The sequence below is a fragment of the Puma concolor genome, chromosome A1 (genome assembly GCF_028749965.1).
Source record: "Puma concolor isolate L17-30 chromosome A1, mPumCon1.1.hap2, whole genome shotgun sequence".
NCBI lineage: Eukaryota > Metazoa > Chordata > Mammalia > Carnivora > Felidae > Puma > Puma concolor.
Genome location: NC_141667.1, coordinates 162571797 through 162599651, shown reverse-complemented (window position 1 = coordinate 162599651; position 27855 = coordinate 162571797). Strand labels below are relative to the sequence as shown.

Here is a 27855-nt window from a genome sequence, read left to right as displayed (position 1 = left end):
GAAACAATCCACGATGATCAAATATCACAGCCATTGGCAGAGAATCAGGACAGCGGTCCTCCTGACGATACTCCAGAGCAGGGCAGTGGGAAGTCTGGGTATGTGCCGCCTGCTGACCAGCGTTCCAGAATCATCCGGGGCTTTCTGTGTAAGAAGCCACCTCATGCCCTGTCCTCATGGTGCCCCCGCTCCCTGCAGAGTCCAGGATGTCGGGGCTCCCACCACCCCTAGGTTCTCCTCCCTGCTTTCTTCACTCACATGAGGTTCCTCATCTGTGGCTGGACCTTCCAAGATGCCAGCAAACTCCAGGAGAGAGAGTTTTCACCGAAAACAGCAGTATCGTAAGGTGCTCACGCCGCTTTCTTCCAGTTGTACGCCCACGGATCATCTCCTTTGTTCTTCTTTGTTTATGAGGATTTCTTTAGGAAGGTCGCTCTGTACGTTTTGACGTGGCACAGTTCGGTCTATCAGAGAAGGTGCCCACAGCTTCATCGTGGCTTGTACCGCATTGACACGTGATGAACAAACTGCGGGACTTACTGCTCGTGTGGTCTAACAAGAGACAAGGAGGAGAAGGAGGAGCTGCTGAGGGCACGTCGGCAGGTTGACTTCCTTTCCAGGGAAAGCGTGTGCAGTTGAAGTAGAGACACAAAGACTGTTTCAGAGGAGCAAATACGGGGCTACCCATATACCGTCGCATCCTAAGCTTAGAAATCAGTGTGTTGTACTCCTGTATCTGTGTTTAAATTAAAGCCTTAAAAGAACACTTTTCTTTTTCAGAGCTTTTGTATGAGACTCTGAGATAATTGTTGGCTGTTTTTAGTTCTACTGGAAGGTGATATGCAAAGTGTCCCGATGTCTCTGACCTGGAGGGGGGATGGGGCCAGGGGTCACTTAAGGGCTCTACGTGTGCTGGGTCACTGATTCGCTGTTTCCTTTCAGCACACAGACGTTGGATATTGGAATATTGGACATCTTTGGTTTTGAAGAATTTCAAAAGAATGAATTTGAACAAGTAAGTGCATTTCTTTTGAAACTTTATCACTTTCATGTGTTTTTTTTTTCAGCTAATAAATTGACTCCTTTATTCAGTAGAGACTATCTGCATGATTACTTGCAAATACAGAATTAAAATAAGGCCTTTGCTATCCTGTTTTAAAATTTGTATCCCTAGTTCATGGGCGTATCCATCCTCTTTGCGTGACATGTAAACAACGGGCATGATTTTTTTTTTTTTAAACTGAAGTACTTGTTTTAAAAGACAGTGTTGAGCTGAGTTGTACTTACAGAGATGTTGTTTCAACAAGGTTTGAGAGACAGAGGGTGTCGCTTTGTGGAATCAAGGCAAAGGTCTTCAAAAACCTTGGCCAAAAATCAGAATGGAAATACTCCATCATGCTAAATACTGTTACTTGTAGGTTTGGCTCTGTGTGACATTCATACATATGCCTGTCAGAAACTCGTAAAAACAAACAAACAAACAAAAAAAAAAAACAGATTAAAGAGGCACTGATTGTTTTTAATCCACTTACAATTTAGGGCACTTTGAAAAGTACTAGTGTCTTTTCTTGTTTTTTAAGTATCTCCTTAGCAATGTATGATTCATGAATTCAAAGTAAGCATATCTAAACTTTAGTTGTTAAGAGAGTAGAAAGAGCACTTATCCAGGGCAGCAGGGAAGGAGAGATAAACCAATAAGGAGGTATTGGTGGAAAGAGAGAAAACCAGGCTGTGCTACATCATGGGAAGAATCACAAGTGGGCCGTGTTTAGGGAGAGCTTTGAATAATTATGTCATTTGTTCAGGTTTATTTTTCTTTAAGTTTATTTGTTTATTTATTTAGAGAGAGAGTGCATGAGTCAGGGAGGGACAGAGAGAGGGAGAGAGAGAATCCCAAGCAGGCTCCGCACCGTCAGCATAGAACCCCATCCGGGGCTCAAACTCACGAACCCTGAGATCACGACCTGAGCCGAAACCGAGAGTCAGACGCTCAACTGACTGAGCCACCCAGGTGCCCCTGGGTTTATTTTCTCAAGGCAGATGATGTGGTGGTTAATGACACCAGATGTGAATTTGAAACCCCATTCTGTGAGCTGTCTTGGTCAAGAGGAAGAAATCTATAACGAACCTTGGTCTCCTTTACAAGAGACTTACAGAGCTGTGGGGTTTAAGCTGGTTACTGGCATAGAGGTTCTGGCATCATTCTTCTAACTCATGTCCATGTGTAAGAAATCGTGGAGGGCCACTTTTACTGTTGTAAATGGGAACACTTGAAAACCTTTTAAAATTCAGCCTTATTTTTTCCCCCACGAAACACTGGTGCGGCATCTTGTGAATAGAGACTAAATCATGTTGACTCACCTAATCCAGGGTGAGTCACCATGAATCATATTCTTTACAAAACTTCACAAAAGTCTGCTATGAAATAAGACCATAGCCTTCTTGTCCTTTCGGACTTCTGTATCCACGGCTAAGCAGGGAGAGGGGGACTGTGGTTTTATTTATTCGTCACTTACTGTAAGGAGACTAGCAATGCACAGGGCAACAGGGCAGTTGAAGGACTGACTGGTAAGATCGTGGGTCCACAGGCCATGACTGGGATGCATCTCTCAACACGAGTAGTTGACCGCAGTCTGGAGGTGGTATTGATTCTCGACATTTTTGCCTTAGAAAACATGCAAGCTGCCATGTCCCTTAATGACACTCCTTGGTTTCTCCACCTCCTGGTAAGCAACATGCAGAAACCACAGGTGGGGCGGTGTCCTCTCACAGTCTCTGTGGGGCCACACTCCCAACCCCCTTCTCTACACCCCACATAGTTATCCATCCAGTCTGTGCTGATGACCGAGATGTACAAAGTATTTAAGTTGTTTCCTTATTAAAACTTATTTGTTTTACTACAATTATATGTACCCCTTATGTTTTCTTTCTGGTAGCTATTTTAATTACCTATTTTAGAACGTATTCGTAGCCTGATATTTTCATATCGCAAGACACGGCATGTTTTCAGATCTAAAGAATGAGTCTCTATTAAATTCCAAGAGGTAGTTTGAGGCACGGCTGGGTAAAATCTCAAAACCAATTCTTAGATTTAAGTTAGGGAAAAAAAATAGTTTTTTCTTTAGAAAAATGTACCTTTTTCCTAGGTTTGTTGGGCTGTGGTATACAACTGCAACTAGGAGCCATTCAGAAGAATAAAATTATTTTCTTTGTGATGATTTCAAATCTCTTCTCATAGTGGATTTAGCAGATTTCTAAATCTGAATGTGAACTTATATTAAAAGCTTTGGTTTGAATGCTACATTCTAGATTCTTGAGTTGCTAAGACAACGTGAACTTCTTCATTTTATATTCCATTGCAAACTTTCAACAAAATGTTTAACAAATCAATATTGTGTTCAGAATCAAACCTGGAAGAATATTAGTGCCTTTATAACTATGTATTTTATTCTCTTTTGAGCTTTTTGACCCATCTATCAGCTATTTGCTAGAATGTCAACTCCTGCGGCATTGAAACTGTGTCTGGTACAGCGTTTTGTATATAACAGAGACTTAGTAAATATGTTTTCAATTGAAATCTTAAGAATAAATTCAAAAGAAGACATCTTCAGAGTGGATCTCCTAGCGGTTTTCTTACTCAGGAATAAATGTATGTATGTCAATTGTTCCTCCATAAGCAGCCTGACAAATGTTTAGAACAGGAACAATCGGAGGAGATACTAAAAAGCATTTCAAAACCTCAGCATCTCCAACCTCAGTGTCCCCAGGCAGCTCTAAAAGATGGGCCTTCGTGGTTCCTTAGATACGAATTTATTTCAGTTAATAGGAAATGCTAATCCTGTTTTCTTTGACTTTTAATGAATCGTTTCTACTAGAACTATTTTATATATTATAATAAAGACCATATATAGAGGAAAAAATAGAACATATGTATTTATATATATGTTTATATATTTATTTATATATATATAAATACATAAATATATATATATAAGTAAATATATATATATATATATATAAAACTCTATATTCTGCATGGTTATCCATTTATATATTTATGTATTATATATGTACTATATATACAAAATTATATACATACGGCATAATATGTATAGAAACTCGGCAGTAGTTTGATGCATCAGGAGAAGGAGGTCGTATAAATAATTGGAGTCCCGAAGTATAATTCAGGAGGATCTGAATCTACCACCCTCATTATTTAAATAATGACAGTATTGCCAGCTCACTCTCTGTTATGTAATCCTGAATTTTATAAACCCTCCTCTCCTTTATCATGTGAAATTCCTCTCTCGCTCTGTAAAAATATCTCCTCACACACTGGGGAAGAAGCCCCTCCAGGCGACTCTTCGACATCACGCAGCCAGTCAATCCCAAGTGTGGAATGCTCAATAAACAGAAAGGTAGTGAGCCAGACAAGGCTGTCCCTTGCACATCACAGCGCCAGTGATGTCGGAGAGGAGAAAGCAGTCCCCTTCCTGACTGTGGAAAGTGGAAGAGAGAGGCAAAGACATTGCTCCTTCCAGATGCAATTGTGTGTTTGGAAAGGGGAGAAGAGCGAACGAGAACCTCGCCACCAACAATGAGAGAACTTGACGGAGAAGCCAGGGGGCAACGCGAACACACAAAACCAATAACGCTTAGGTGCTTTAAAAGTAGCTTGCCAGAGCATGATGGAAAGGAAGACAAAGTGTGTTGAAATGAAGCAGGTCGCCTAGGCGAGGGAGTGGGTAGAGGGCTCCTAAAGTCACACGATTACACGTAAGCAGGTAGCGAGACTTGCTGGACACTCAGCCAGAAGGGCTTGGTGTCTCGAGATGCCGGTCCTGCCTAGGCCGCCCGACTCGCGGAGGCGAGAGCGGTCCCGCTACAAATAACTGGAAAGACAGATGGCAGAATTAGAGCAGCCCCTTCCTGCAGCTCCTGGGAAGTAATGAATCAAGGCAGGGAGTATCTGCTAACGCTGCAGAAAGAGACACAGGCAAGATGCCCGTCGAGTGTTCTTGCCAAGAAGGAAAGATGGGGAAGGAGGGGGGAGGGGAAGGGAAAGAGAAAACCTTAATGTAATGAAGTTTCCCGAGCCAACCGCTAATTAACAGGGACGGGGGACCGAGGAACATGATGAAGCAAACCATGGGGATACGCTCTGCAAGATCCAGTGTGCGGGAAACCGCGTGGAGCAAATGGCCTGATTTCTTCAACATAAAAATGCAAGGGTAGCCTGCAGATTCAAAGAGATGTAAGAGACATAGAAATCAGTTAAATATGTGGACATGGCGTGGATCCTTATTTGTTTAATGAAGTCTAAAAATTGCCACTTAACTAATATAATTTAAAATCTGGATAGCTGATGAAATGAAGGAGTTATTATTGATAAAAATTATGTGTGATAAAGGTACTGTGGACGTGTTTTTAAGTTCTTATATCTTAGAGAATTATACTAAAATACTTGCCAATTAAATGACATGGTGTCTGAGAGTTACTTTAGTATTTTTTCTTTTTTTTAATGTTTATTTTTGAGAGAGAGAGAGAGAGAGCGAGCGAGCATGATTTGGGAAGGAGCAGAGAGAGAGGCAGACATGGAATCCGAAACAGGCTCCAGGCTCTGAGCTGTCAGCACAGAGCTCAACACAGGGCTCGAACTCATGAACTATGAGATCATGACCTGAGCCAAAGTCAGATGCCTAACCTACTGAGCCACCCAGACACCCTAAGAATTACTTTAAATGGGTCTAGTTTTGAGGGTAATAGAAAAATGTAAAGCAGAATTGGTCATGAGTTGGTCATTGTTGATAATTCTTCAGGCTTATTGATGGCAGATGGGGGTTCATTATGTTGGTTGCTGTTGACTATGTTTAAAACTGTCCATAACATACTATTCTAAGAAATGAGAATATTTTGAGATTACATAAATATTATTTTCATAAATGCTAGAATATTTCCACACCTAACCAATGGTATTGCAAAGCTCTACATGCTATAAATCTTTACCAGAGGCACAAAGAACAAAGTTGTGGAAACTAATGATTTAACGTTCAATAATTTTCCTAAATTTCCCACTACACTCATAACATGCAACTATATATAATGAAACACTTACAGCTATGGAGTCTAGTAAAATTGCATAGCAACAACCTACTGTACAAACATAGAGAATTTGAAGAGAGAATACATTTGTGAAACTTAAAGCTTCTGTGGCAGAAGATAAAATTATGATATATGACCTATCTTTACGTCAGGCTCCATCTAAGCTGATTTCGGAAGGGTTGTCAAAGATTTGAAACGTTTCCCGGCTTACAAACTCTTTTCTAAAAGGTGAGATTTACTGGATGAACAGTAATTCAATCCGGCTTGGGCTAAGTGTTTAAAGACTTTGGAAAATGCCAGATACCTTGACTTCTAAAATTTTATGAAATGAGATTACATAGTTTGGCAACGTCGACCTCAAAAAAAAAAAAAAAAATTCCATAAAATCCTTAGTTGTGGAATCGCTGTCCTGGAAATGATACTAAGATAAAATCATCACCCTTCACCTGGAGTATCCCATTTTACAAAAGGGATGCCTGTGGGTGTTACAGTTTCTGCTCTGCGACAGAGTATTAGCATTACCTGCAGGGAATTTTTTCTGGCTCATGTGCATGAAGTTTACAGTTCATCCATTCAGCAGTGCTGGCATGTGAATGAAGTTCTAGGTCCTGTTCCAGACGCAGGTGCCATGGTGTGGTCAACAGGATGCAAATAGAAGAAGGGCCAATCCTTTATTTTTTTAATTTTGTTTTATGTTTTATTTATTTATTTTTTTTTTTAATTTTTTTTTCAACGTTTATTTATTTTTTTGGGACAGAGAGAGAGACAGAGCATGAACGGGGGAGGGGCAGAGAGAGAGGGAGACACAGAATCGGAAACAGGCTCCAGGCTCTGAGCCATCAGCCCAGAGCCTGACGCGGGGCTTGAACTCACGGACCGCGAGATCGTGACCTGGCTGAAGTCGGACGCTTAACCGACTGCGCCACCCAGGCGCCCCAATGTTTTATTTATTTTTGAGAGAGAGAGAGAGAGAGAGTGAGCAAATAGAAGAAGGGCCAATCCTTTATTTTTTTAATTTTGTTTTATGTTTTATTTATTTTTGAGAGAGAGAGAGAGAGAGAGTGAGCAGGGTGGGGCAGAGAGAGAGGGAGACACAGAATCGGAACAGGCTCCAGGCTCCGAGCCGTCAGCACAGAGCCCGACGCGGGGCTTGAACCCACGAGCCGCGAGATCATGACCTGAGCCGAAGTCGGATGCTTAACCAACCAAGCCACCCAGGCGCCCCAAGAAGGGCCAATTCTAATCAGACACCAGGGGAGAAAGACTGGGAAGCTTTCGTGAGCAACACTTTGCTATGTTAGCTCCAAGTCTGACAGTACCTGTGTAATCCTCATCCTGTCGAATGTCCTGATAGCTATTAGGCTTCAGTATTGATCCGCTTACCACCCAATGGATCTATAAAAACAAAAAATATTGTATCCTTACATTGCGTCACATTTAGATTCCCAAATCATGCATATGTTAAATATCCAACTCTATCTTAAACCATTTTCTGCTCTAGGATGTTGAGTTTTCCGAAATCATTTCAACAACTCACCAAGCTACTGATACAACACTTTAAGAAAGTTTAGTTTCCTTACATAGCAGAATGCTAGTGTAGGGCGGGCCACTCAGTTTCTATAGAGAAGCAAAGAGCAATTAAATAATGAGATGTTATTTTAATGTACTTCCTGCAATAATATTGGGTCCTACTTTTAAAAAACAGTACGGTTAGAAGTCGTTGGCGGGGGTGGGGGCGCCCAGCTGGCTCAGTGAGTGGAGCATGTGACTGTTGATCTCAGAGTTCAAGCCCCACTGTGGACATGGAGCCTGCTTAAAATAAATAAATAAACAGAAAATAAAGCTTAAAAAGTAAGTCTTCTTCAGGTAACACTTTTAGAAAATTTATTCTGAGGAAACAAAATGAGGCAGGGAAAAGCAATTTTAATTGTGTGAAGTGTAGTACATTTAATGACCTTTTCCCCTCCAAACCTATCCCTTAGATACTGTCGCCATGTTAGCATTAAGGGAAGCAAGCTCAGATAATTTAAGTAACTCATAGAAGGTCACAGCATGAGGGGCGCCTGGTGGCTCAGTCAGTTGAGCGTCCGACTTGCGGCTCAGGTCGTGATCTCACGGCTCGTGAGTTCGAGCCCCACCTTGGGCTCTGTGCTGACAGCTCAGAGCCTGGAGCCTGCTTCGGATTCCGTGTCCCTCTCTCGCTGTGCCCCTCCCTCACTCATGTTCTGTCTCTCTTTCTCTCAAGAATAAATAAAACATTAAAAAAATTGAAAAAAAAAGAAGGTCATAGCATGAGACTGTGGATTCAGGAGTCATGATCTGTGCTGTTTCCGGGTCCAAAGATTCTTTGAGGCTAGACTTAACTGCGTGGTATTAGTGTACCTTTTCGAAGCTACTGCCTGCTCAGGAGTATATTTGTTTGTATTTCTCTTAGGACAAAACATTATTTACTCTATTAAATGTAGAAAAAGAACTTGTTTTTCTGTTTTTGTTTTTGTTTTTGTTTGGTTGGCTTTTTTGGTGGAGGTGCTGGGGAATGAACCCAAACAAGAAATTTTCAATAAATTTTATTTGCCATCATTTTTTCCCATCGTGGAGTGTTTCTCCCCATCCTTTTACTATGCACACGTAATTTAGAGAATGCAGGCACGTCTTCTTTATTGGAGAATCCCAGCGTGATCAAGAGGAAATGTTACAGGACGTAGTGAGAAGAATGAATGGGTTTGGAAATATACATCAGGTCCCTCCAGACAAGAGTGAATTGAGGGTTTTTTTTTTAGTGATGACTAACCAAGAAAATGCTTCAATTTACAATAGTGGCTGTTTAGATATAACATCCAGATGTGCTAGCCAGGAATGTAGATTCATTTACTTTCCTGCTAATAATCAATAATGACTACAAGTTCTCGAGCCCCCACTGTGTCAGCCGCTTCTCCTGTGTGATCTCTAACTCCTGAGGCAGCCTTATGGGAAGGAGCCCTCAGAGAGAAAAAGAGAAAGAGAAAAAGAGAGAGAGAGAGAAAGAGAGAGAGAATCCCAAGCAGGCTCTGCACTGTCAGGACAGAGCCCAATGTGGGGCTTCGAGCTCACGAACCAGGAGATCATGACCTGAGCCGAAGCCAAGAGTTGGAAACTTAACTGACTGAATCACCCAGGTGCTCTGAAAAGGGAAGGCATATTGATTAAGCTGAGATTTGTTGCCAAACACACACACACTCACACACACACACACACACACACACACACACACACACACGTTTTGTTGAAAACTGATGAAAAGTGCAGTGCCCGAAGGTTTAAAATATGAGAATTTTTACCAGAAGTTATGTTACCAACACCTGGGCATGGCTTGTGTGCAAACAGAAGGGTATATTTTATGGACAAGGTATCATACAAAATATCTAAAAATATTTTTTTCCTTTCACTTGTATTTTCCAGTTGTGATGTTAGAAGATTATTATGTAGAATATGGCAGTCAATGTAGCCAATAGGTTTATTATTGGCTGACCCCTTCAGTCCTTCGCTCAAATCCCCAAGTGGTAATTATTGCTATTAAAGGAGAACACAGGTATGAATTAGTCCCATTAAAATATTTAATTATATATATATATTATATATATCTTACATATATATAATATATATATATTAGAGCTGTGTTGCTCTAAGTGAGAGAGTCACTAAAATAAATGTTGGGAGAGAACATGTTTTTCGCCTGTATAAAAACTATATTTTTGTGCCTAGAAGTAACTTCCATCTCCATTTGCTTAAAACCTAGTCTGCAGAGTTTGACTTTGAAATCTCAGAGGGCAGTGGAGGAGGCAAGGAGGTTTGGTTTAGGAAAGAGTAATCCACCAGAGAGGGGCGGACGGCCGGGGCGATGGGAAAGGCGAAAGCCAGGCAATTCCAGGGAAGATTGCACGGCAGCAGCGGGCGCCTGGTGTGGGTGGGTGCCCAGCTCTGGCTTGCCGCCTGAGGCTCCTGGGGGAAGGGGCCCAGCACACCGCGTCTACACGGTGTTTTACGCTCCATCAGTGACATTTACGTGACATCAGTGTTGGCCAAGCCACTGTTGTCTATCAGGTTGAGACAGATGGGGCTGAGAGAAAGGAAACAGGCCTTCCCAGACAAGGACAGAGAGAAGAAAGGCCCCTGCACGACATTCAAAAAGGCAAAATAAATTACAGAATTTAAAAGCTGAAACAGAGACATGCTATTCCCTCACCAACCCCTGCACCTGCTGTTTTACAGATAATGTGTCAACATCAGAAATGATTGATTTATTGGGGAAAGAACATATAGCAATCTGGAAAGCCCCGAGGCTTCCTTTACCCGAGGAAGGTAGAGATTCACGGTATACCCGGGACAGGAAAGGCCCTGAGAAGTCCTGCAGAGAAGCCCATTAACTTAGCTTAACTCAAGGTTTCTCCAACAGGGTTCTGATTTAGCGTTTTTTAGATAATATAAATTGACATTTCCTTCGATTAGTGTTCCGCTAAGCACATACAGAAAATGGAGAATATCTGAAATCTAACATCGTTCCTGTACAATCTAATTGCATTCCGTAAGTGTATTATATGTTCGTATCTATGCTAATTGATGAACAAACCAGTTAATAGATAGTGTATGCTCTGTGCCCTCTTCTATTTCAGTGTGTTCACCGGGCAGGTCTGCATATTAAAATCATCTGGGGCGCCTGGGTGGCTCAGTCAGTTAGGTGTCCAACTTCGGCTCAGGTCATGATCGCGCGGTTCGTGGGTTCGAGCCCCGCATCAGGCTCTGTGCTGACAGCTCAGAGCCTGGAGCCTGCTTTGGATTCTGTGTCTCCCTCTCTCTCTGCCCCTCCTCCACTCACACTCTGTCTCTCTCTCCTTCAAAAATAAATAAGCATTAAAAAAATCACCTGGAAGGCTTTTGAAATGTATCAAGCCTCACTCTGACTTCATTGGTTCGGGGTCAGGCCCAGACATCAGCATTTATGAAAGCTCCTGGTCATTTCCAGTGTGCAGTTAGGGATGTGACTTGCGTCTAATGCCTGGGGCTGTGCCTTCAACTGGAGTCGGCTTTAATTAACCTCCTACTTTAATTCTGTGATGTAAATGTCATGCTCTATTATATTTTTGCTTCAGAGATATTTCACTGAGTAATGAAAATAAAGGGAGAACAGTTGGTGAAAATTTACTCAAGAAATTAAGTTTGTCATTAATACAAATGATAGGCCATCTGGATAAGCAATAATGTTCTGTTACCAAAGAGTGTTTTCAAGGGGTGCATAATTTTTATTATTAAACCAGTTAGCAACGGCACTTAATGTACAAAGGCTGTATTTTAATCAGAGAAGGGTGCGTGCTAATTAAGCAGTACTTAATAATTGCTCATTTTCATCTATGAATACTCACCTGCACTCGCATGCAGGCTACTCTAAGGAATACCCGGAAATTTAAAGGGACCCAATTACGATTCTGATGGATGAAGTCAAAAAGTAAAAATGATTGCTTTGCATTGAAGACGATCGTATTCTCAATTATTGATGCAGACCAATACGTAAACTACTTTGCCTATAAAAATCTTTCACTGTGTATTTCTCTCACTGTGTTTAATACATACCCACATACGTACAGACAACAAAGACAGTTTAGCGACGATAAATCCGGAATAAGCAGGTTCTGGCCAGGATTGGGGCCACCGTTGGTGGGGAGGATGCATTTTTTTCAGGTTTCAGCTGGGTATCTGACACAGGCTGGTATATTCATATCAGCGCCCTTAGCTATGTTTGCTGGCAGTTTGGAAGTTCATGCTACAGCAATTCTTTTATATTTTAGCTTTGGCTCAACCAGTGAGGGCTTTACACAATATAGAATAGGGACAGGCAAACTGTCTTGGTAAAAAACTATCATGTCCGCATTACTTGAAAGTGAGTTTGAAAACCGTTCTGCTTTGGACCGTGCGCGCTCCCAGTGATATGCCTTACCGCTGAGGACTGCTCTCCTCTGTTCGAAATACAAATATATTCCAGTTCAGAAAACGCCACTGTAATAAAGACTACAAGTCAAAAATCACTCCCCAGCCTACTCAGTTTTCTATACCGAGCTGGAATTTTCCCTATGGGATTTTCATAAATTACTTCTCCCCCCCCCCCCGCAAATACAAAGAACATGATGTACAATAAAAGGTTCAGATTTATTGTTCGGATCACCCCATGTCACAAAACCCCATCTGGTACTGCAGCTTCTGAATGCTGAAGCTGGGTACAGAAGCTGTATGTTTTATGAGTCGTCTTGACCAGGCGACTGAGAAATTGAGTTGTATCCAGAAGCACTGGCCAAATCCTTTTTCTGTTAGCTGAAGTTTGGCAGGTTGCTTCAGGCCTTCCTTGGGGCAAAAAAAAAAAAAAAAAAAAAAAAAGGAATAAAAACTTGTACTTGGACCCCCTCCAGCTCTTTCCAATTTTACCGTGGCTTCGACCACATTCCCACTTGGTATCACCATTTTGACCAGAACAGTGGACCGATTCGGTGAAGCCAATACTCAGTTCAATAAAATATTAGTTAAATAGTAGCAAATGAAATATCTGTTTGTATTATAAAAAAGCTTACATCAGTGACAACAGCCAGGTATATAGAGAGATGATCAGCCGTGAGACAGTCAGGGGCAATGAGGATTTAGTCAGATTGTCATCCAAAGTAATTTTTGCAACCACAGACCTGCCGTCCATCATGATCACAAAATGATAAGAGAATTCTCTTCCGTGTGTTTGAGACATCCACATCCAAGTATTTTCAATTAGAGGGTCTTGAAATGAGGGGAAAGGTAAACGTCGTATAATTTGGGTATTTCTTGCACAAGAGAGAATCAGCCACTGATGTTATACTTTGATATCCTCTATCAGACTTCTTTTTACCATTTTACATGGTAACAGACATCATCTTATTTTTTATGGCCTCAATATTTGTTTCCTGAGCAATCTGTTTCCTAAAATATATTGCATTGAGGCACACTCCCCACTTTTAAACCACTTCTTTGGCATAAGATCAGACTGCTGAGATACAGAACCTATTTGTGTTTTCTTAAATGATTTAATGTCTGTTTTAATATCAAAATGTTTGAAACATTACAATTGTGTATATCATATAATTAAAGAGAATATTTTCCAACGCTCTCATTCCATAATGGAGTCATTTATTTTCTGTTCACTTCAACTATTTCAAATTTTAATAACCTTTTATAGCATTTATTCGTCTTTAGTAACAAAATTACTTCAGTATTACAGGAGCATAACACATTATTAGATTGGGGAACATCTCAAAATCTTATTTTTTTAAACAAAGTGAAATCGTTTTTAGAACGATTTTTTCTTTCTTCATTTTTCTTCTCTAACAACAATTTTCAGAGATTTCTATTTCTTTTTTATGGTAAAATGAGAGAGACAAATAAATGTATGACTTTCCTAGTGGGGCCCCTACTGTGGACAGATGCTATGCAATGTTAGAGAAGGGTTTGTGTTTCCAGAATCACTTCTGGAGATTCATATACTGGAGGGTAAGAAAGGCACAGATCTTGGTCGGCTGGTGGCAGTTTTGATGGAGGACAGCAAGCAGAAGGGTGTGCTAGGCTGTGTCAGCACCAAGGAAGGAAATATTTTTCATTCGGCCTTTGAATAATGAGTTCCATCTCTCCCTTTGCCAACGATAATGTGCTAACCTGATAGGTCTGTGTCCAAACATGTAACGTGACATGTCTTATGTGGTATGTTGTCACCCCAAGTGACTGTGGTTGTAATTTTTTTTATATACATTCAGAGAATTGATGGGTGACAGTGAGGCTTTATCTAAGATACTTGTACTTTACAAAGAACTTCCAACCTCGCGTGTATCTCAGGGACTCTAGTTGTCAAGGCACAGAGAGAAGAAGTCCTAGCAACTACTGGCCAAATCAGATAGAAGGGAGAAAACTCAACAAATCCCAGAGACCATGGCAGGGGTAGCGGGAGGAAGAAGATGATGCAAAGTTGAAGTCTAAGTTTAAACAAATGGTCTGAGTTCTTTAGGTTTCGAAGTAATTTCAACACAGCAGCGATGCAGCACGGTTATTTTCCTTTTAACCTACATCTTGTTTTGTAGTAGAATGCAATGGGAAAGCTTTTTCAGTCTAAAGACACTCATTTGATGGCCAAGTTTACAAAAACGATTTTTTGTTTTTACTGTGAAGTCAGAGCTGCAAGAACAGCGACTGGAAAATGAGGGCAGTAGTCCAGGACCATCGTTTTCTGGCCCAGAGTTAATAGGAATTGCTTTTGTTATTCTCCGAGTGTCAATGCATGGCATTTAGATCTTATTGTTAATGTAATTATTATTAGTTAAACATTTTATTTGGTATAATTCTGTGTCAATTATTCTCCACCTGGTGCATTTCTAACAAAACATCGATGTACATTCATCATTGAAGTAATTGGACTGGATTAGGTCTGAGCCTCCCCATTTTCAGCTCTCCAAACACACTTGGGTCAGCCTAGCCCCATGCCTTCAGTCCTATCACCATGTCACTGTCCCTAAAGACATTTGAGCTGTGTCTACTCGCGAAATTCTGGTCTTGGTAAGAAGTAAGGAATGGAACCCGGCTGCAAACCATTGGTCTCAGGACAAACTGTGTGTTCTGACCAATGCCCTGTACTGATTGGTTTGTTTCTTCCCTGAAACCTCTTCCTCTGAGATTCCATGTCCATAGAATCCCTTAAACTCCCAGCCTCCCCAATAGCTGGATTTGTGAGAAAACGGCTTTTTCTTTTCTATGTTCATGTTGTTGTTGTTGTTCTTCTTCTTCTTTTTGTTTGGGAGAGAGAGAGAGAGAGAGAGAGAAAAGGAGAGAGAGGAAGCAATAGAGCATGAGTCAAGGAGGGGTAGAGAGAGAGGGAGAGAGATAATCTTAAGCAGGCTCCATTCTCAGTATGGAACTCAACTCGGGACTCGATCCCATGGCCATGTGATCATGACCTGAGCTGAAATCAAGAGTTGGATGCTCAACCAACTGAGCCACCCAGGCACCCCTATTCTCAGGTTATTCTTAATTCATGAATACCCACACCTTTATCTGCATGTGTAGACACCCATATGGAGAATTAAAGAATTCTTGGTGTTGGTCATTTGCAGAGGAGGCTTGGCCTGCTGATAGGAAGGAAGCTGAAACATAAGGGTTGTTCTTATATGTCTAGGAGAGAAGCCATGAGCTCCCAGTAGAGGGACAGGAATGTTTAGGAGGAGTTCCCACTTAGCAGGTGTCATGATGATACCAGACTTGCAGAAGAATGTGGATATGTGGAAAGAGGGACGTAGGGTGGTCTTTCTTTTCTCCAGTGACTATTTCAGTCTCTATGGCCTACAAAATCTTTGACATTTTCACTATATAACTATAGCACATTCATATTAAATATAATCCTAGATATTATTTCCTTTGAAGATGAGATCTGATTTTCTTTTATTTTTTACCTTTAAAAAATTTTTAATGTTTACTTATTTTTGAGAAAGAGAGAGAGAGAGAGAGCAGGGGAGGGCAGAGAGAGAGAGAGAGGGAGACACAATCTGAAGCAGGCTCCAGGCTGTGAGCCGTCAGCACAGAGCCTGATGTGGGACTCAAACTCATGAATCACAAGACCATGACCTGAACCAAAGTTGGATGCTCAACTGACTGAGCCACCCAGGCACCCCTGATTTTCTTTTAAAAGCTTTTTTTCCCCAGTTACTTTGATTTATATGAATTGTTCATCTGTCATTATTTTCAGTGACTTACTCAATTCTAAATAGTTCTAGTGATTTCTGGATTTTATCTGATGTAATATAATTGCTCGCATGCCCATGGTCTGCGAGACTAAATGAGCTCATGAAGGACGTGGGTGTAGACAGAGAAGACTGAGCCCTGGGCCACTCCAGGTAGAGGTAGAAAAGGAGGTAGAGAAGCAGTGGCCCAGGGGGCAGGAGTCCACGAGCCTGTAGTGTCCTGGAAGAGAGCAGAGGCAGAGGAATCCCTGTGAGATATCACTGGGAGGTCAAGGAAAATGAACACCAAGAATTGAACATTGGATTTTGGAATGCTCACGTGGTTCTGGTAGTATTCTGGTGGAACGCTGGGGGCAAAAGTTTATCGGAGTAGCTTCAACAGTGGGGAGGGGGTGCTGGAGAAGAATTTGAGATAATAAGGAAAGACAACTCTTTGGAGGTTTTCTTGTTATAAAAGAAAGCAGAGAAATGACAGGATAGCCTAGAGAGGAAGTAGGCTTTCATTTTTGTAAGATTTGGGGTATTTTGTGTCTTTTTAGTACTTAAGATAATTTTTCAGATTAAGAAGTAACATATTTGTTTCTCGGTGGACAGAAGAATTGACAGTTGGAGGAGTATAAAAAACTTTCTGATAAAGAAAATAGTTTCGGCAACAATGCGTAGAGAAGTTCTTCTTTCTGAAGGAGACTCACGTTCTCTTGCCCATCGTGGGTACGGAACAGAAGTGAGGAGGCAAGAGATGTTGTTCCCCTCTCTGGGCTTTCATGGTAAATCCAACTTTTATCCTCAGTTGTTGACTAGAGGCAATTGGATTTTTTTTTAAATACTCAAATATAGCCCCCCAACTTGTTAGTTAGTGTTGTACATTACACTTCTTGTGGTTTTTAATGTATTCAAAATGGAATGATCAGACCGTATGAAGTCAACAATATGAAGTGAAACTTTCTGCTTTGGCTTCTCAAGCCGTACCCTAATGCTTTATTGCAATAGACTGGTGTGGAACGTTCGTGAGTCAATATGCCACCGATATGAAATGGTCACAGAAGGAGTGGATCTGCATGGCCATACTTATCTTGTGAATTGTTTTCTTCTTCCCCACAATAGCTTTGTGTCAACATGACCAATGAGAAGATGCACCACTATATCAATGAAGTGCTTTTTCTACAGGAGCAAACAGAATGTGTACAAGAGGGAGTTGCCATGGAAACAGCTTATTCTCCTGGTAACCAGACTGGAGTTTTGGATTTTTTTTTCCAGGTATTCACATAATATAATTAGATACTTTACAGGATTCAAATATGCTAGAGACAAAGAATTTTCTTTCAGTGGGCCTTATTTTTGAGATCTCTTTGTATATGAGGCTTCATTGTATTTATGATTTTTCAGTCAAATGAGGAGCACAAGTTAGCTTTTTCTGAAGAGGCATTTGAAGGATTCTCAATTCATTGAAAGGACTGGAAATACCAGATTGTATTGTTATGAAGATATTCAGCCTTGGTTATGTCACCAAAACTCTCCTGTGGCACAGTTACAAATGCCCAATGTGCAAAATTAGTATTTTATAAAACAATACTAAGACTAACGAGATCATGAAACAAATTCAATAGAATCTTTTCAGCTTATCTTCAAAGATTCTAAATTAAAATATGGAAAAACATTGGAAGAAAAAATATATATCCACATAACCTCAGGATCTACGCAGGTGTGGATCTTTGCCTAACAAAAATCTACCATATCCTACCTACTACTAATATAAGAAGATATTATATACATCTATAAATAATATCTCTAAGACACTCAAACTTTGTTGAAAACTGACACCATTCAGCTATCGGAGAGCACAGAATGTGATTTTCTACTCTTTATTTGTATAAACGGAGACTTACAAATTTATACATCTGCCTGATATGTAAAATATTCTCGTTTCTATTACCAACCTGTCAACATTTTTTTTTAATTATAGAAGAAGCCCTCTTCTTCCAGAAAGCCCTCCCTCATCATGACACATAAAGTACATAACTTCTGTATGTAAGGTTAAAGAATGTCCTCAAAGTGACAGTAACATGTAGTGAACCATGTATGGGAAGCTGCAGGTACCCGCCACCCTCCTTCTCGCTTCTGTATCCTTGACTGCTAACCAGTGGTCAGCAGAATGACGTTAATTCTGTCTCTTTGACGACCATCCTTGAGATTTCACCTTGGAGTGATTATAATAGGAGAACCCTCATCAGTATGAGGGGGAAATGAGAAGGGACATTTCTGACTGCTACTTCTCTTTGATGCCCATAAAAATGAAAAGACATAGCAAGTATAGGGTGAAACTTGGGTGTCTGTGTGGCACCCAAACACGCAGGTCTGTGTGGCAGACAAGCAAACCCTACAATAATATCAAGGAAGCTTATTGTTTCCTTCTTAGTTCCCATAATCCTCTACTGCTCACAAATATCTGAAATATTTGCACAGACCATATTCATACTTCAACAAACATGTATTTGTCTTGTATCCAGGAAGCGTGGGGGTAGATCCAGATTCTTACCCAACTCTCCACAAGTCAGGTGCATTTTACCACACTGTCCGTGCTCGACACCTTCTGTTGATGAGGCAAAATGGCATATCCTTCAGGAGAACAGTTCAGTCTCTCCTGAACCCTCACTGCTGAAGGAATTGAGGGTCGTTTTTAGGACTTTTTCTCCATGTTCTATTTTCTTCTTTAGACACTCAAGCAAGTTTCCAAGTCTGCAAGTTTGTTTACCAACATTCTTTCATGGTTTTATATTAAACGTTCAGGAAACATAACACATACACAGTTTAAAATTTCTGGCGACAATACAAATTGTCTTGGTATCCAATCATCTTATCCTTGGAAAATATCATCTTGCTTTTGAAATAGAGTGGTCTGGCTCTTTGGGAATTGATCACTTCCCTTGGGGCCTTGACTCTGAGTTGCTGAAACACCCGTGGCGGGGGTTGGGGGTGGGGAACAAGGAGGGATGTGTAACAGCACGTGGAGGGGAATCATGGCGTGATGCTCAGAAGCATAGGTAAAGAAGCAGCTTCTGATCTTACATATCAACATCTTACTCTTCAGCAAATAAATTGAAATGGAGAATCTCTGATCTTCTTAGTACATCCCGGGCAGGACCAGTCCTCTGCCAACTCCACGTTGACTTTTCTTTTAGGGTGTCTATCCATCCACTTTGTGTACCTGTGTATTTTTGTCATCTCGGGGCTCTTGCTGGGGCCACTGGCTCTCTGAGAATCTTGTCATGTACCACACAGTGGACTTCCTTCTCCAAATCTCCTCATCAAATACATTTTTCTGTTGGTAACAAAAGTCTCTCAAGGTGTTAGTGACCCAGGGAGTTCGCCTTCCTAGTTCCTTCCCAGGCCTCTTTCTCAGTCAGTTCTTCCTCTCCTCCTTTCCCAGGGAAGCTATCTATCTGCTTGTTCCAGAGATGGTGCTTTAGTTGCCAAAGGGTTCCCGAAGGTTCCCCCTGGTGTGTGAGCCCCCACCAAGCCTCCTTATGGCTGCCACTTCCAAACTTTCTTCTCTAGGTGGCCTTGGAAGGATCTCAACTTTTGCAGCCCTCAGATATCTATATATAGTTTTTACATTTCCTTTACCATGAACAGGCAACTCCAAGAGGCTTAGGACAACTAAACTATTCCAGCTACAAAGAAATGGCTTTCTGTTGGCCAAATCAATAGCATCACGAAAGGCCTGTGATGCTACGGTTTGGTGACCTCAGGTAAAAACGCAAACTGAATCGCTAGAGGGGTCAGTATTGATCCCTTCACTTCCTGGGAAGAATTATTTTTATGGTATTCACGTTTCCAAGAGCACACTGAGTTGATGTGAAGAATTAAAATATATGACAGAATAAGGTAAATAAACAACATAAATTGCCTTGTTTTTAAAGGTCGATTTGACACGTGAACAGAAAACTCTCCTAGGAAAGAAAAGATAAACAGCACGGCCCAGGGTAAAAGTTCTTCACCTGATGTGTAAACCATGTGGGCACAACGGTGTTCTGTTGTGCAGGGAACAAACTGTTAGGGCTTAAGAAGTTCTTTCAAGCAGCCTTTTCCTTCACGTGCGATTAATTTTAAGTGGTTGCTTGGGCATGACTTTAGCTTCCTTGTTTGACAGCTAGGAGCTATCAGACTTCTAATTTGAATTTTACGAGGTACAGCTTCCATATTTACTTTTTCTAGGTCTTGATATTATAGTCACTTCTAGTTCCTGCTGAATAGGAGTTTTCTACAATTTTTATGACTCAACATGATTGTAGGTTCTGTTTCTGGATAAGTTACCTGACCCCACCATAAATATAAAGTGGTGGATATGGGGTATAGGTCAAGAAAAAATACCTCTCCTTTAGTTAGTAATTTTATGTTTCTTATTGAGATGAGAAATACTTTTTAATAACTTCAGTGTTTTAAGGACATTATAACACACTTTTTAATTTATTTATTCAGTATCAATCAATTATTAATCAATCAATACTGTTTAGGGTCTACATTACATCAAAAGTTTTGTTAGGCGTCAGGGTTACAATAGTGAGCAAACACAAGTGTGTATTAAAAGTTTATATGAACGTAATGAAAATCCAAACGAGCGTACATGAACAATAACAAAATCATAAAATTGAGTAAAAGACAAAACATAACTATCTCTTCTTGATTTCCAGAAGCCATCTGGATTTCTCTCTTTATTGGATGAAGAAAGTCAAATGATGTGGTCGATGGAACCAAATCTTCCCAAGAAGCTACAAAGTCTCCTAGAATCTTCAAACACAAATGCAGTCTATTCCCCCATGAAGGATGGGAACGGTAACGTTGCGCTCAAAGATCAGGGTGCAGCGTTCAGAGTCACGCACTATGCGGGAAGGGTAAGTCGAGTGGAGGCACGATGTTATCACATGCGGTGATGGACCAAACGTCTTGAGGACAAGCTTTAAAGTTTTAGATATTTTAGAGTTTATTATTTCAAGGAATGAAAGTTGGGTGAACAACCCACACGGTTTTACTCTTCTAAGCTATTTTATTTTAACCTGATGAGGACGTTGCGTCTTCAGAATGTGGGTGATAAAGCAGGCAGTCAGATCCTTCCGTAATGTTCCCCAGATTGTAACATAATGTGAGCACAAGGGCCTTGGATTCAATACAGAGAGGTCTGCTCTGAACTGTGGGATCCTTTCATTATCCAAACAAATATTGGTTTTCTGAGTTGACTTATCTTCAATACAGGTTTTAGCATTGTATTATTTTTCTTAAAGCACGCATCACCCTGAGTAAAGAAAGATGCCCTCACGCTCTTCTCTCTTAAACACCTTCAAGGACCTCCTCCTACCTGTCTAGAAAAACCTCCCCCCTTAGGCTGGGCTAATATCCCAGGCTTCTCTGAGCTGATGCCAGTCATTTGAGCCATGGCTTATCCGTCACAACCCCCCTGTGCAAAACCTCTGTTCAGTTGACTTTCTCCAATCCACTCACTGTTTCCTCCATGTGCCTCCCGGCTCACACTCCTTCTGCACAAGCTTGAACTATCCTCCTTGTCTTCTTCACAAGGTCACATTGTAGCCACCTTTTGAAACTTAAATCTACTTCCCCTTACCTCTGATCCAGCCCCCATCTGTGGTTACTATTTCAGTAACCACAGTGTATTTCGGATCATTTCAGCCAGTGTTTTCACTGAGATGCTACTATGTGCCAAACCCAGAGTATTAGAGAACCAAAGACGAATAAACCATATTCCTTGCCCCCAAACATCTTACTCTCCATAAATAAGGAGAATGCAAAGTAACAAATAATTATGATAGAATTTGCTTATAACAACCCTGGTAACAGTAACAACGTTCTGCATTACCCTGGAGGAGGAAGTAATCATTTGGCTCCCAAAGAAAGTGCAGAAATATTTCCCGGAGGAGGGAAAATGTGACCCAGGCCTTCGGGGATGAGTTACAGTTCAGTAAGGATAACAGGAAGGAGGAGTGCAGTGGAGACACAGACTTTCGAAGGAGGATGACAGGTGCATCCCCCCAGGATTCGGTGGCAGAGAGGCAGAACCCACTGTAGCACTCAAGTGGAAAATCATGTGGTGTATGAAAACAGTTGTCATGAGACTCTCAGTGGGACCTTGAGGAATGACTCAAAACCCCGGCACAGGACAGGCCTTCCAGCATGGCCGTGACCTCGTCTTCGATCAGGAAGCTTCCAGCCAAACTGAGAACCTGCTGCTATGGGAACTGACTCTCAGTGTCCTGCTACCGCCGACACCAGTCAAGTGCCCGTCCTCTGGCACTTGAACGTGGAAGAATCCGGTGACCCAGGGACCGGGCCTGGAGATCTCCACGCTCCGTGATATGCTCATCGGGCACAACAGAGAGGAAGCATGAGCCCCAGCACGTCTACTTTCTGAGTCTGTTGGAACCGTGCTGTGCCAGGCCGGGGGAGGCTAACGAGCAATCAGACACTAGCTGCAAAGAAGTCTGGGAATTTTCCCGCCTTCCAATGTGTGCAGTACAAGAAGGAAGCTATTCCCGAGAGTGCCGGGGGCCATTCTGCCATGTCCACACACGCTGCATTTGGGAAATGGTATAAGAAGTGCAGTTAAGTCTGTAGAGATTGGCCGCTTTTAGCCAAATCATGAAAAAACATGCATGTACTTCTCAGGACTCTGTCCTCTTGGCAGTGTTAAGTCCCCAGATACTTTCAGACAGTGTGGGGGATGAAGAAAGGACAACAGAGGACACGATACGCGACAGATTTTGGGGGAAAGGAAGGGGGCTATGGAAACGCTCAAGCAAAGACCGCATTCGGATGATAGCAGAGGCACACACAGGTGGTGTTCTCTAGGGGACAGCGGGATGCTGACTGACAAGATGTCCAAAGCAGGAGAGGCGCCATCGCTTGAAGTGACAGAGGTCTCTCCCCCCACTGATGCACGGACAGTTCTAGTGCCGACCACGAGAGGAAACCCTGGGGAATCGAGGGGCAGCCTGGAAGGAAAGCTATTCAGGGCAGATGTTTCGAATTTGAGGTTTTTAATAGCAATGTCAATAGGATGCAACAAATAAAATAAAAGGGGTTGGCTGTTTTTAGAAACCTAGGCATAGTTTTGGAAATGTGTATCTTGAAAATTTCACTCAAGAAGAGTACGGAAAAGAAGAAACGTAGTAGGAAAGAGAATCCTGAAGACCGAGAGAAAAGGAGGGGGAATGGGGTCAGCAAGAAATAGACCTGAACAGGCCAGGTGGGCCAGGAGCACCCTGGGGGGACGTTGTAGCAGCATGGCAAGGTGTGATGAACCGAGATTTTACACACACACACACACACACACACACATACACACACATTCCCAGAGTGTTATTAACTTATTCACTATCTTTTATATTTGAGAGAGTTAGCCTTTAAAATTTATTTTATTTTATTTTTTTGGAGAGAGAAAGAGTGCGTGTATGCATGCACACAGGCACAAGCAGGGAAGGGGCAGGTGGAGAGAGAGAATCCCAAGCAGGATCCTTGCTCTGTGTGGAGCTTGACTCAGGGCTTGATCCCACAACACTGGGATCATGACCTGGGCTGAAATCAAACGTCGGATACTCAACCGACTGAGCCACCCAGGCAGGCCCTAATTTTTTTTTTTTTTTTTTTTTTAGAACAGTAGCAGTCTTCTAGTCCCGTATTTGAATTCTCTAATATATATTTTCTTCATATCTAGCATTTATTGAATTCATAAGCTTTAAATGAAATGCTACAATAAGATATAACTAGTGATTTTGGAAAATTATTTTCCTGTTTTCTTCCAAGTGTCATGGAACCTATCTTAAGTCAGTCTATACCTGACCAGCCTCCTAAGTCTGTATGTATAGAATCTTGGAGATGTATTAGATTGTTTGATAAACACCAACTGCATTAGACTGAACAAGACCAAGCTTTGGAATAATATTTTGTTAATTATTTTATGTTTGCCTCTAAATATTATTCTACAAGCTCTTAATAGAATTTGTTTCAAGTGTGTTTTAAAAATTGGGGGAACATGGGGCGCCTGGGTGGCGCAGTCGGTTAAGCGTCCGACTTCAGCCAGGTCACGATCTCGCGGTCCGTGAGTTCGAGCCCCGCGTCAGGCTCTGGGCTGATGGCTCAGAGCCTGGAGCCTGTTTCAGATTCTGTGTCTCCCTCTCTCTCTGCCCCTCCCCCGTTCATGCTCTGTCTCTCTCTGTCCCAAAAATAAATAAACGTTGAAAAAAAAAAAATTAAAAAAAAAAAAAATTGGGGGAACAAACAATGAATAGTTTGAGTAAGTACAGTTATTTCATTGAGCTCTGATAGCAATAAAGCAAAGCAGAGCAAATCAATCGATTAGCTGCCACAGGGCCAAACCCCGTGGAATCATGAATTTTTCTGTAAAAGTGCCTTTATGTTTTAAGCAGGATTTTCCACAATTGGAGTCAATTTTGTGGTTTTATAAAAATCTCTCATTTCACTGAGATCTCCTAATGAGTCTTAGCCCAAGGACTCCCTAAGGACTTGTTCACATGTTGCAGTATAGATTATATGTAATTTGTGGCAATATGTCAAGCCATATGCCATTCTAATCATCAGATGTAGCTACATATACTTAATTTTGAGCTATTGCATTTTCAAGAAAAGCAGCATATTCCACATTTTATAAATCAAGAGACGTCGCAAAGAGCTCATTGGTTTAGAGACCGTATGCAAGGTCTGTTTTGGACAGTAGTATGAGCATTCCTAAATAGCCCTTTGGTGATCAAGCTGACCCCAAGGAAGAGCTCAATGGTTCTGGGGTCTTGAATTTCTTTGTGGCCTCCTCTCTGGCCAGATGGGTGGGCTAGAGCATCTCTCCCATCACCACCTGCCCTTCCATGACTGGTTTACCTGGTTTTGTTAGTGGAAACTTGCCCCTCACGAGAAGGATGATCATTAAGGCTGGTAATGACATTGACATCTAGCCCCCCAGGGTGGACTCACCCATCTGACTGTTCTACTTTTAAGTACAAGATGCTGCCATGCTTCTGAATCTTGTCTGGAGCAGAGGCTCATAGGTCCTTTTAGAAATGTTTAAGAAACGCTATTTGAATTATAGCTGAAGATCTTTCCTAAACACATTTGAATTTTTCATTACTCATAGGAGCCTGGTGTATTTTCCAATCTCCATTACAGAAATATTTTAAAGTAAATGGGAAGAGGTTGCGCATGAAATATTAACAGGGTCTCATTAAGGAGCATGAATCTGAATTAAAGAAGGCAGAGGGGTTTTTTGTTGTTATTTGTTTTAGCAAATTTTAAATCATATATGGATTAGCTGTTTTAGGAATTGCTCTTGAATTTCCACTGGTGATTTAAATGATGGATAAGCATTAAATCCAGAAGTGTGTCTAATTTTATTGGCTTTTAAAATTAAGAATCTTGAAAGAAAGAAGAATTATGATTTGGAAGAAGACATTGGCTCTCAGGAAATTTGAATTTCCATTAAGGTGATTCTGAACTAACTCTAATGGGAAATAGTATTTTGAAGGTCCTAAATTTTAATGTAAGAAAAGTGAATAGATTAGGAGATACTAAAGCAATCTGAAGTAATAAAAATTAAATTAATGAAAATACAGGTCAAAGTAATAGTTATAAAATGTATGATACCTGCCTATCTGACCTTTGTTGTCTGCTCATAAGGCCTCTGTCTGAAAGTTGTTTATTGTGATAATTTATTGTATGACAAAGTGATTGTCTTTGGATCCCAGATAAGTGTCCTATTATGTGAGTGGCCTGGTTTATACAAATCAAGTTGGTGATACTGTTCTTGCCTGAGATGATGTGTCTGCGTTTCAGCCTCCTTCTCTTCCTTAAATATTGTAGTGGGCTGAACAGCAGCCCCCAAAAGATATGGCCATGTGCTCATCCCTAGGATCTGTGAATGGAATCTTATTTGGAAAAAAAGATCTTTGCTTATGTAATGAAATACAGGATCTTGAGGTGAAGAAATTAACCTGGATTATCTGGGGGAACTCTAAGTCCAAGGACAAGTATGCTTACGAGGCAGAGAGACTTGAGAGAGAAAAGGAGGCCATGTAGATGTGGAGGCAGGGAATGGAGAGTTGCCAGCACAGGGCCGGGAACTTCAGGGCCATCAGAAGCTAGAAAAGGTGGAATTTCTTTACCACATTTGATTCATTTGAAAGTGAGCCCTACCTTTCTCCACCTCTCTTTTTGCTCGTGCGGTTTTCTTCACCTGAGATGCCCCTTTCCTATCTTTCCAAACCTTATCCGTCTTAGGAGCAAGTTCTTAGCCTAATCCAGATGTCATTGATCTCTCCCTTCCCTAATCAATAGTGATGTCTGATGCTTGCGTAGCATTTTCTGATGATAACGTGCTCCTGAGACATTATCACCACAACCTCGTGTATAAACATTGCTGTGTCAGTTTTCGAGGTAAGTAAGCCTTGGTGAAGTTCAGAGGTTCATCAAGGGTTGAACAGCTTTGCATGAGTCTCCTGGGGTTTCCTTAGCAAAGTCCTACACGCCGGGTGGCCTGACGCAGCAGAAATTGATCCCCACTGTTCCAGAGGCCAGAATCCAAAATCAAGGGTCAGCAGGGTTGGCTCCTTTGGCAGGGTCCAAGAGAAATATGTTCCAGGCTTCTCTCCTGGCTTCTGGTGGTTGCCAGCAGTCAACGGGGCTTGGCTTGTAGACACAACTCCCAATCTCTGCCTCTGTCTTCACGTGGCTTCCTCTCCTCTTCTTTAAAGATGCCAGGTGTTAGATTTAGGGCCCACCCCATCTTATGATGTAATCACACCTTTGAAAGACCTTATTTCCAATCAAGGTCACATTGTGGGGTTCTGGGTGGACACAGGTCTTGAGGGTGCACGGCTCAACCCACCATGGGGTGGGGGTCACAACACTGTGTTTCACTTCCCATTTCCAGGACCACGTGTTTCCCCATCTCCACCATGGTGTGTATGAATTTCTTAAAGTGTTCGTTGTCTGTAGTCATAGAATCCATGTGGTGTGGTAGAGAAGATACCCAAGGTACATGGGGACTCCGTGGCCAGGACTTTGAGGAGGACAGACGCCAACCCTCAGCTGCCACATTCACAAAGTTTGTAATTAAAGAGAATATCACTGTTAATCTCATAAACCTGTTCTGAAGGTCACATGTTGGGCAAGAAATCAATGCACGTGTGATTACTTTGAGATGTTGCATCAAACATGAGTCATATTTCCCCACCAATAGCTGAAGGTCTCCCCGTGAAAGAGTGCCACTGTATTTAGCAGAATTTTGAACTCCTCAATAACAGATAATGAAGAGAAAATATTTCCTGGATCTTCTCATCAACTGGGTATATTTTCAGATGAGACTATTAGGAGCCCAACTGACTGGCTCAAATAAAGTGAATGATAAAATGTCTTTCAGTGGTTAAAAAGTACATTTGTTAATTTTTATATCTTAGTAATGTACTCGGTGCATAAAGCAATGTTTTGCAAGTCATGTTAGATTATTTATTTTTATTTATTATGGTGTAATTAGTATCACTTCAGCAGATGATAGGGAAAAATGTAACCAAAATTCTATTATGGTATTTTCTTGCTCTTCCTATCGTGCTTGAAAAACTTTAGTGGCAAGTAAGTGCAGAAATAAAGCTATTTCTCTATCTGTGAAAATTGTAGTAGAAGAGAAAACTTTTAGATAATGTTTTTTAATTTAATGTTTATTTTATTTTTTAGTTTTTTTTTAATGTTTATTTACTTTTGACAGAGAGATAGAGCATGGGCGGGGGAGGGGCAGAGAGAGAGGGAGACACAGAATTGGAAGCAGGCTCCAGGCTCTGAGCTGTCAGCACAGAGCCCGACATGGGCCTTGAACTCACGAACCGTGAGATCGTGACCTGAGCTGAAGTTGGATGCTTAACCAACTGAGCCCCTAGATAATGTTTTCACTTACATTAATGCGACATCCTGTTTTTCA

The 27855-nt window shown here is 41.3% G+C and overlaps 1 protein-coding gene across 2 annotated transcripts in view; it reads left to right on the top strand.

Moving 5' to 3' along the window:
• MYO16 (myosin XVI) overlaps positions 1-27855 on the top strand; it is a 620603-nt gene that overhangs the window by 429209 nt on the left and 163539 nt on the right. For both annotated transcript variants that reach the window (XM_086708430.1, XM_086708429.1), the window contains exons 21-23: positions 943-1015; positions 16974-17126; positions 20561-20761. In XM_086708430.1, the coding sequence (XP_086564556.1) occupies positions 943-1015; positions 16974-17126; positions 20561-20761 (427 nt within the window). The remainder of the gene's footprint in view (positions 1-942; positions 1016-16973; positions 17127-20560; positions 20762-27855) is intronic.